The sequence below is a fragment of the Anoplophora glabripennis genome, unplaced genomic scaffold (assembly GCF_000390285.2).
Source record: "Anoplophora glabripennis isolate ALB-LARVAE unplaced genomic scaffold, Agla_2.0 scaffold668, whole genome shotgun sequence".
NCBI classification, from domain to species: Eukaryota; Metazoa; Arthropoda; class Insecta; order Coleoptera; family Cerambycidae; genus Anoplophora; species Anoplophora glabripennis.
The window spans coordinates 3123-14668 of record NW_019416781.1 but is presented as its reverse complement, the minus strand read 5'-3'; the positions used below and the strand labels follow the sequence as shown (position 1 = coordinate 14668).

The 11546-nt window shown below is 30.1% G+C and overlaps 1 protein-coding gene across 3 annotated transcripts in view; it reads left to right on the top strand.

The window, feature by feature from the left end:
* The window catches only part of LOC108912707 (cytohesin-1), a 94612-nt gene extending 84899 nt beyond the window's left edge, over positions 1-9713 (top strand). For 2 of the 3 annotated variants that reach the window (XM_018718027.2, XM_018718026.2), the window contains exons 3-5: positions 3826-4157; positions 4274-4541; positions 7911-8402. In XM_018718027.2, the coding sequence (XP_018573543.1) occupies positions 3826-4157; positions 4274-4541; positions 7911-8402 (1092 nt within the window). Of the gene's footprint in view, positions 1-3825; positions 4158-4273; positions 4542-7910 lie in introns of all 3 variants that reach the window. The other variant, XM_018718025.1, reaches the window with a different exon arrangement.
* Positions 9714-11546: the final 1833 nt, after the last annotated feature.

The following is an 11546-nucleotide window of genomic DNA, read 5'->3' as shown; positions in this document are numbered from 1 at the left end:
TATACGATGAGGGAACTATGCTGTGCCAAATTTGAAGTCTACTATTTGTTTTTTTTTGTCTAATGAAAAATGTAGCAGAACCTCTCTGACACATACAAACATCCATGGTGCTTTGGTGCAGATTTATGACCCATTTACACAAGGCCAGTTGTGAAGACATTCCACTAAGCCAATCCAACATTGGCATCGTGTAAATAGAGACAGTCCTGTAAATGGAATGTCTCCAGCCATTGTCCCAAGCCACTCCACTAATTAGAACGGTTTCTAATTTTAGGAGCCAATAGCGTCCCCCACCACTCAAGAAGTGGATTGGCTTGTGTAATGGCATTTGTGAGAACGTACGTTCCTAGCCAAGCCTAGCCTAGCCCTAGCCTATCCATTCTACACAACCGTATATACTAGACCACATAGATTATACAAAGATACTAGCCTGGCGGATGACGGACTGGCCTACGTGTAAACTTCAATTGAATTTTTATTGGATTGTCCTCAACTTTGTCATTGGATTGGCTTAATGGAATGTCTTCACAACTGGCCTCGTGTAAATGGGCCATTACTACAGATTCGAAGCCACAGTTGAATAGATCGACCTCATCCGAGTTTTGCGACTACCGCAACTCCTTTGTAGAGCCCGTAGGAAACACATTTTAGAAAAAAAATGTAATTTTGTCGAGAGGAATTAATCCTGAAAGTGTGTCGCAACTTCTTTGTCACATCCTGTATTAATTTCTAATCAAACATTGCATTATTTATCCATTAAAATATGAAGGCATATACATTATGTTTTTATTTGTTTGTAGGTATGGCTAAAATAAGAATATTTATTACTGAAATAAAATTGGTTTTTAACATTACCTTATAACTTTCTTTTCTTTAATGGTTTTAGCAATGCAAGGAACGCTTACTATTGACATACAATTATTATAATACAATGTTCACTTACTTTATAAAACTAATTATTTATCATTGGCAAATGATATATTCTAGTTTCATTAGATCTTTCATCTACTTATACTCCACGGTCGAAATTATAGAGAGTGATTCATCGCTAGCTTTTGGACTAGTAAGGGGGATGAAGCGTGCCGGGAACGAAAATCCATTGGCGTGTCTGCGTAAAAGGCAACAAGATATAGAAAATATTGAAAAAAGATAATAAAACATAACATCTAATATTTTTTACGGTTTGCTATAACCGGCACTTTGACGTTTTAAAATGCTGTAATAGTTAAAATTGATCAAAGTGCCGGTTATAGCAAACCGTAAAAAATATTAGATGTTATGTTTTATTATGTTTTTTCAATATCTTCTATATCTTGTTGCCTTTTACGCAGACACGCCAATGGATTTTCGTTCCCGGCACGCTTCATCCCCCTTACTAGTNAAAGGAATCATATTATTAGAGAAATTAAAATATCTTTTTAGACTGAAGCTAGTTTCTTTTCATCAAGAAACAAGTGGATGTAAAATAGTGAGCCACGTATTCATTTTAATTCCCCAGATCTATTTCAATTACGCTCTGTTAAATACTCAAACTGAGAATATATTATTCCCAATGAACTAATATTCCAAGAAAATCAAGAACTAAATTGAAGAAACATCGTTTTTTCAATTTAATGATAGTTTCTTTCCTTCAAGAAACAAGTGGATCTAAAATAGTGAGCCTCGTATTCATTTTAATTCCAGATCTATTTCAATTAAGCTCTGTTAAATACTCAAACTGATAATATATTATTCCCAATGAACTAATATTCCAAGAAAATCAAGAACTAAATTGAAGAAACATCATTTTCTTAATTTAATGATATTTTCTCCGTTTGATACTATTGTTTATTTAAAAACTTGAGAAAATCTGCATTCTCTCTTTGAATATTTACTTTTTTGTGTGTAATTATTAGTTTTTGTACTTTTCCTTTGCTTCAAAAGAAGATATTAAACTACTTCAAATCAAGTCTTAAAAAAACATATTAGGTTTATTGATATTATTAAATAATGTAAAATAAAGAAAATAACATATTTTTTCTGGTTTCTAACATCACCTCTTTGATAAAACCACGTACAATTAATTACTATAGACGAGCTGACATATTTTTGTTTTATTTTAAGTGAAAGTTTTGTATTTTATATAAACCTACTTGTTGAAATTCAAAAATCTTTACCATTTAAAAAAAAAGAAAATGTAATCCTTAACATGCAGAAATAGGTCAACTCGTCAATTGTGGTTAATTGGGCAAGTTTATCTTTGTCAAGGAGGTTATTTAGTAACAAAAAATATATATTTTATGAATATTCCTTAATGATTTCAATATATTAAGTATATAGTTTTTCGTTAATATAATATTTTAATTAATTATTTTTTGTCTATTTTAAATAATTATCAATTATCTTGTCTATGAAATTATGTCTTTATCGTATAACCTTTTAAAATAAAGTAAAACTAACGAAAATATTTTTTTTTATTTAATTCGGGAAAATTATTGGCAAAATTACTTCGACTTTCTTATTGGTCCACTTTGAAACACCCGGTATATTATTATTACAAAAGGGGCATATAAATATAATCTTAAAGTATATTATCACATTATCATTCTATTAATGTATACGTCTTTATTATTAATTGGCTTAACAAATGGTTAATCTCATTATCATAACATTCATAATTAAAATTGTATATTGTTCAGGAGTATTTTTTTAAATTTGAATAAGATTGGGAATGGACGAATGTACTATCACAGTCTCCTACATGTAGGAGGCTGTGGTACTGCACACCCCGTGTACATATGGGATTTTCCTCAAATTAATACAAATACAAACATGGTTTTAAGTTTGTATGCATAGAGATCGTGAACTTTTCACATGACATATTCGAAAACGGGGCGGCAAAATAATTTCATACACGATTCTTTCGTAACAGATATGTGTAATGAGTGGGTAGTGTTAAAAGTGTTAAAATATTTTAACATATGGGATTTATCATAAAATACCTACTATGTACATACTTTGATTTGTCAATGTCCATTTATCATAAATTAAAATGTTTTCATAAAGGTTTTTCCTAATTCTGATCCTATTTGTCTCTAAATGTACAGGGTGTTCGGAAATAGTAATACTTTACTTTGAGGGTAGATTTATCGACTCAAAATAAGACAAAATTTGCATAAGTATAAATAAAGGTCCGCAACTCCACCCTTTGGAGGTAGACGCGTTTGCACGCCATGGGTTATAACCTGGTCAACTAATACCCTCATGTTTCTTAGTAGTAACTTATCACCCAAAACTTATCCCTCTCCTTCAAAGTAGTTAAAAGTTATTGGCAAAAACCCATTTATTTAAAGTCATCTTCAAACGCGTCTACCTCCCGTAGGGTGGATTTGCGGACCCATGTTTATATGAAATTTTTGTCTTATTTTGATCATATAATAGAAGGTATTTTTTAACAATTTCGATAATTCTTATGTTTTTCGGTCCAGCGCGGTATCGCATAGGTCGCGGTCGCACCGATGCGATGTGGGGAATCCTTAAACATGAAGGATAGCGTACTCCCGGCTCGTATATTCATACAAATTTAATAGCATTTGTTTTAATTTTATCGCGGAAAACGCTACATATCGCAGGCGGCGTTCGACACATTCATCTATACTTGACTTACAAATTCTAATTTTTTAACATTATACTTTTTGATTTACTGTTGCGGTAAAAAAATCAGTCGTTTTTGTTCTTAATAATTATATCTCAAAATTTAAAATTTTAAATAAATGTTTATTATTTTCAAATCTAAAAACTGCTTTACTGAATTTAATTGTTAAATTAATTTGTGTTTCTTTTTAGCAACTGAAAGATGATCTCTGCGAAGTTGTATCAGAGATGGAGTCTCTGGACTCTGGGGAGGATGGCAAAAACAGCAACAAGACCAAAATGATGTCAATCGGTAGAAAAAAGTTCAATATGGATCCTAAAAAAGGAATAGAATATTTAATCGAGAAAGGACTATTACAGGATACCCCAGAAAGTGTAGCTCAATTTCTTCATAAAGGTGAAGGTCTTAACAAGACTGCTATAGGAGATTATTTAGGTGAAAAAAATGATTTCAACGAACAAGTCCTTCAAGCCTTTGTTGAATTACATGATTTTACGGATTTGATTTTGGTACAAGCTTTAAGGTAACGATTTAAATAATAAACACCAAAAAATTATTGTTTTACACAGAATTATTTCCTATATATTTAAGTTACAATTCTACTCTGATTACCTTTGTTTTATAGTGTAATTTTTTCAGGCAATTTTTATGGAGTTTTCGCTTACCAGGTGAAGCCCAAAAAATTGATAGAATGATGGAATGTTTCGCTAAACGTTATTGTGATTGCCAGGGAGACAATAATATTTTTGAAAATTCCGACACCTGTTATGTTTTATCGTTTGCTATAATTATGCTAAATACTAGTTTGCACAATCCAAGTGTCAAAGAAAAACCTACAATAGAACAATTTATTAATATGAATAGAGGCATAAATCAAGGTCAAGATTTACCTAGGGAATTGTTGGTGGTAAGTTGAAGGTTTTTTAATATAACGTATTTTAACTATAATTTTGTAATTCTTACTTCTTGTCCAACGCACTGAGGTGGCATTTCTATTGTCGTGTCATTATTCAAAATGACGATACTCCATAAACCTTTTGGAGACGAAGTGATTTCAAAAAGAACAAAATTATACTGACTCAGAATTAACATAATGTTTGAAGAATTTATTAAAATCACAAGTTCATGAAGAGTTCGTAGAATTTTAATTTAAAACTTTATGGAAAAAACTAAAAACATTACAGAGAAATATCACATACCCAAAAATGACCGAACGAAATTCGCAGCGCACGCCACTTGCAGTTCGAGCTGCTCCCACTATATGGGTGTTACATAATCCCTCCTGAGTTAGTCTGCCAAGACTTGAGATGGTTGTAGCGAGTCTGTGAGACAGTTTTCGAGCGACGACTTCTTCGATGTTTTAAAACGGTTAATATTAGAGAAAAGCTTGGGCCTTGAAATTTTGCTTGTTATAATTTGAAGTTTTTAAAAACTCCATTTTTGTTATTAAATGGTAAATATCTCAGAAATTTATGATTTTTGCTATGCTTTATAAAAATGAAAGAACATAAAGTGTATTTTCAGTTTTTAAAATAAAATACAGGGTGATTCATTTAAGAAAATGGGAAAATTATGTACTCGAGTTTTGGTTCCCCCTATATTCAACTGTTGCAATAATAAAGAAATAGCACTTTCTCGTAAAACTTTACCAATATCAAAAAGTTATGTCTGCAAAAAATTATTGTTAAGTTGTTCTGTTTAGAGTATACAGGACACTGAATTGGGAATTATTCTCATATACAATTGACCATACCTTTTGAAATACCCTTTATAACATAATTAAACCCTATATTGGAAGCATGGGAGAGATGAGCTTAATCTAAATTTGAAATAATATATAGAGTGTCAATTTAAAAAGTAGTATGTTCGGTTCACCCTGGTAAAACGTAACACTATGTATATACGAAAAAATTTTTTAAAATATGCAGTTTTAAGTTGGCTACAATTTTTGTAAATAACTTTTTTGATATCTTCTATAATAACGGAGATATTATACTTCGACGTACTAATGCCGCACCCTGTATATAGTACATGTATATAGTACTTTATATAAAACTATTGAAGCGCAAACCCCATACTCCTCAATCCATGGATAGAGTTTATGGGTTTCAAATTTTGGGGTTTATGGGTTTCAGTGCTTATAAGTTGTTGGATTCATGGATTTAGGAGTATGCAGTTTGCGGTTCAATAGTTTTATATAAAGTACTATACACAGTATCTAGATAATTTGATGTAATAAAGTTTACTTTCACAGTCTCTTATTATATTTATATTTATCCCGTGATAATATTCTGCAGTGAACTGCAAAAGTACAATGTTCAAGGTATATTGAAAAAAAAATCAAGTGGTGTGGCCTCTCTTCATGCTATCGAACAAATTTTGACGCAAAATTCTCAATTTTAACCACTGCGGCGCTGCGAGGCTTCGGAAAGGATCAGTACAAAAGGTGTTTCCCGCAGTGGATAAAACATTTCAAACTATGTAGTTAATTGAAAATACTTCGAAGGTGATTAACGTTTGTAATCCGAAAAGATAAATTCTGTATTTTTAAAAAATGGTCTCCGATTATTTTTGGGTCTTCTCCTCGCATCTTGTGTCTCTTCGTCACAGAATATTTTTTTCTTCGATAATTATTCCTTCATAATATATTTAATTTAATAATTATAATACATTGCTTAATTCATATACAGTGTGTAATAGCAGCAATGTTATAGGGCTGATTGCTCTTGTTAAAACAAACAAAAACCAAAATTTTTCTAGATTCCTGAGAGCTCTATGATCCTTCAAAGACTGGTCATGAAACAGTTTTTGTTCAATTACTCAAAAACCATTAAACATATAGACTTCAAACTTAATACAGTCGTTTCTTCATAGTAGGCACCTATTTCTAAAAGTTGAGCAAAAAGTAAACAATGAAATCAAAATTAGAAAGGGATGTAAGGAATTTCAACTGGCAAGTAAAAAGTTATTTGACATTCTAGATCATTTTACATTTTTTCTCTTGATTTTTTTCTAACCATAACAAAAGTTGGCGCGCATTTAGAGAGATGCTTAGGTGAAAATTGAAATAACATGGAATTTTGCACAAATTTATTTATAAAACCAACTCCTTGACTGATCTTTTTGGTATGAACATTTAAAATTTATTTTTCTTCTCACTGTGAATGCCTAATTAAATTATAAAAAATCCAAAATTTAATAATTACAGATCTTTAAGAACTGCTTAATATTTAATTTTTTGCTGATTTTTGCATCTACATAGTGCTAAATAAGGTTTAATTCTTTTTTTATTATTTATTAGTTTTCTTGGTGGATATACAGGCTGTTACAAAATCAGCTTCAGACGTTTTATCTCGAAAAATTCATCTTCAGTGTATTTGTTCCAAATTTATCTAAATTTTTTATTTTTATTTTCTTTGTTTATTGAATTATCGCACACTTTAACTGTCGTTAGACCCTGTGAAATCCATCTAGTTATTTAAATTATTACAACCACGCGTTACACTAAAACATTTATTATATTATTAACTATTACCATCACTTGGTCATACATAACTCAATAAGTTGTTGCGTCACAATTAAAACTATTACAATTTTAATTTTATTATGACAAATTAATCCATAAAAATGCATTTAAACAACCAAAACGCCAAGTGAATATTATTCCTGAATATTATTCTTTAAAAAAATTCAGTAAATGTTTAAAAACATTTTCATTTTGGCAAAGGTTGAAAATGATCAGCGTAATATTATCCGAATTTGATAAATTTGGAACGAATACACTGAAGATGAATTTTTCGAGACAAAACGTTTGAATCTGGTTCGGGCTGAGGCAGTACAGTATTGGGAGTTATGAAGGCTTGCAAAAAATGTAATAAAATTTCGAGGGTCATATTTAAAAAAATGAAGTTGATGATGGTCCTGGAGAGACGAAACGTTACATATAATAAATGATTATGCCATTGGATAGAGGGCAAACAGTTGCCATGAGAAAGTGTTCTTCTTTTTGCAGTATCACCTCAAACAAAGCTGAAATGAAACAAAAACGGATTTCCAAAATTTCGATTTTTTTCAAATATTTCGAAAACTAATCATGTTAGCCTTGATTTTTTAGAGGCAAACATGGTTGTCCATTTTTAATAAAAATTCTGACATAAAAAAAATAAATTTTGTATACGCCCATGAAAAAATTTATACTAAAAATTTTTTCAGATTTTAAAACAATTTAGTAGTTATAAATATCTAAACAAAATATTGTAAAATCTTTTTTTTTTAGAGTTTATATGATAGTATAAAAGCTGAACCCTTTAAAATCCCTGAAGATGACGGTAATGATTTAATGCATACTTTCTTCAACCCCGATAAAGAAGGTTGGCTGTGGAAACAAGGTGGCCGTTACAAAAGTTGGAAACGTCGCTGGTTCATCCTTAACGATAACTGCCTATATTATTTTGAGTACACTACAGATAAAGAACCTCGAGGTATAATTCCTTTAGAAAACATATCAATCCGTGAGTGCACTGATAGGCAGAAACAGTACTGTTTTGAACTTTATGCCAGTGGTGGGGCAGACTTTATCAAAGCCTGTAAAACCGATTCCGAAGGTAAAGTAGTCGAAGGAAAACATACCGTTTACAGGATGTCAGCTAGTAGTGATGAAGAAAGGAAAGAATGGATTCAAAGACTTACACAAAGTATCAGCCATAATCCATTTTATGATATGCTAGCGAATCGAAAAAGGAAAGCTCAACTTTATGCGAAAAATTAGTTTGTTTTATATTATCCAAAACATACTCTTCAGCTAAAAACAAAGATACAAATATATATATATTAAAATGAAGATGTTTTAATATTTGTTACAGAAAATATTTTTGCTGTTTTTCTTTGTTAAAACACATATTTTTATATATTAAATTACTGACAACGAAGTATAAAACATATACCTAAAAAAAATCTTGTGAAAATTGTTTTAGAACATATTTAAAATAATTATAATTTTTTTCTTATGTATCAGCAAATATTGCTGTTGAAATAAAAATTAAAATATAGAACATTTATGATCGTATTGGAAAATTAACCAAACCAAAGTGCAAATGTACTTGACCAAAATTTAAAAAATTGTTTGATCGGTGGTGGCTAAATTTGTATTGCCCTCCAATGTACATACCGTACTGTAATAAAGATGGAATGGTTTCATTTGAATTTGATTTTTAATTGAATTATTTCACAAACAAAACTTACGTCCAGAATGCTTCTGTATATTTTGATAAATAGATAAATTTATAAGACTGAGGTAAAAGGTTAATTTAGAGTATTAAAAACAAGAAGAAAATGCTGGAAGTTATGGAACACCACAGTATTCAGCCCTTGTTTAAAAATTATTTCACAAGAAACATGTAAATTTTGCTTTTAGTTACAGAACTATATTCAAGAAACTAATTGTTTTATTTGTGTTGTTAAAAATTTATTGTTGATAACTTTGACAGGCTTAAAATTACTGTATAAATATTTTCTAGTGTACATAAAATGAAACTCATAAAAATGAGCTTTTATACTTTACAGCTATACAAATTTTTATGTAACTGTTTTGTACCTGCAATATTTGTAAGTTTTTCTTAAATCCATAAATGGTGTGTGCAAGTGATCAACAGTGTAAGTAACCGAAAATATTCAAACATTAATTTTTCAAATCTGCTAGATATGCTTAAAGCTTACTTTTCCCACAAGTTTAAGAGAGCTTAATACATGGACGTCCAGAGAGAACCTCAATCGGTGCCATCAGATCTGTCAAATTATGTATTTATTATTATTTATTACAGATTGCTATTATAACAGTTTAAGTGATGTTCTCTGTTTGTGGCACACATCCTTAGATCTGATAGCGTGAACAGTGATGACCTCTGGACACCGATGGCTTAAGCGTAGGTAATAGGAAGCATTAGAATGAATCCTGTTCTATGAAACAAAATTTGCCACAATTACACCAATGGTCGGTTTACCAGCTAAAGAAAGTAAATTTATTGTGTGGTAAATAAACCAGCCTTTAAAAAAAACATTTTCAACTAGGTATCTCAAAAAATTACTGAAGAAAGTTATTCCATAGTAATATTTCACAGGAATGCTTTTACTTTTACATCCTCGTTTTATTTGTTAAAAAAAAACCTAAAGGCAACTTTTAAATCGATCATGAAAAGATTTCGATTTAATAATAATGCTTTAAGATGAACCTTCTTAAAGCTATTTATCTTATTTTTAAATTTGCTATTGGTGATAATTTAGAATATTTGCGGGACAACTAGTAAGCTAAGAATCAAATATTTTAAATTTAGTTGAACTCTTGACCAGTTTACTAAACAAAATTTTCAATATCGAAAAGATTTAGAGAAATCAAAAACAGTGAGTTTGCAATTTTCTTGTTCCTTACACCATTTGAATCATTTAGAACACTAACATATGCAAGTAATATTCATGCAAAATGTTCCAAATTATATTTAAAATTCTAGCACTATAGTTAATTTTCGTTTTCACTTAAAATACTGTAAAAAACTGTATATTTTTAAGTTTTTTCATTGCTAGTCTGTAGTTTTTAGATACCTATCTAATACAGAAATTGTTTTCTATTTATTTATCAAGTTCTTCAGAGTTGTTAATGTGTATATATAAACTTGTAATTGTATTGTATAAATATAATGTAATTTATATATTGTGTTGTATGTATTGTATATTTTTGCATATTAACTGATTATTTTCACATTGTGAAATATATTTTTTAATTTTTAAACTACCCGCTCTAATGAAATCGGTAAATATATGGAGAAAAATCTATTATTATCTTATTATCTAAGAAACAATTTAAATCAATATAAATTCATTTGGTGTGATGGGTTCAATTAGTCCTTTTTTATTCAGTATGAACATTTATTTTCCTTTCGTACTAGTTTTGGCTATTAGAAAAAAGAAACTTCAATATACATAGTGTTTCATAATGATGTGCAAATACAGGGTGATTCAGTCATAATGTCATTAATTTTAAGAGCAGATAGAGAAAAATGAGTATAATACGATGGCGTGATTAAAAAAAAATTTAAATGCATATTTAAGCTGAAAAAAAATATTTTCAAATCATTATTTAACCCCCTGTTCAGGCTGTTACTGACCGGCTGATGTCACAATATTATGCACGGCTACGATATGAACCTATGAACAACGCGCCCTAGATGCAACGTTGCCATATTTATATATTTTCGCTCATATAAAGACAATAAATAAACGGTTTTGCTCACGTCAGCCAATAATAATTTAAAATGCTATAAATTATTTTTTATTTATGCAATCAACATATTAAATTGTTATTGTTGCCCAGCAAGAACCTCGAGGTCTGAGCATGCCTTGCCAAAAATCAGTTTTTATTAGCATCATAATTTTAATATTTTAACAACATTTGCTGTAAGCCCGAAGGGGAAGGTTTTCAAACAATTCTACTAAAAATTAGTAACGCGGCCCATTCAGATGTTCAGGTAGAAAATGCGGCCCAATTAAACGATCGCCATTGACATTGACACCGAATCTCCTCTGAAAGCTATACCACCGACGAGTAGTGTGCGGGTAGTAGTGTGTTTCATCTGACCAAATGTGACTATTATGGCTGCAAAGAAATTAGCTGTTTCACTTTAAATAAGATTTAATATTGAAGTTACAAAACCCCAAAAGTTCAAATAATTTAAATTTCATTTCATAACCATTTCAATTTCGTTACAGAAATAATGTCATAAAAAACCAACACTCACTAGATAAATTATAAAGAGAGGATAAATTGTATGCAGTATTTAAATATTGACTGCAATTAGAAGAGAGACTTGTATATTCCATAAAAAAACAATGGGACGGAGACAAATAAACAACTCGGTACGTC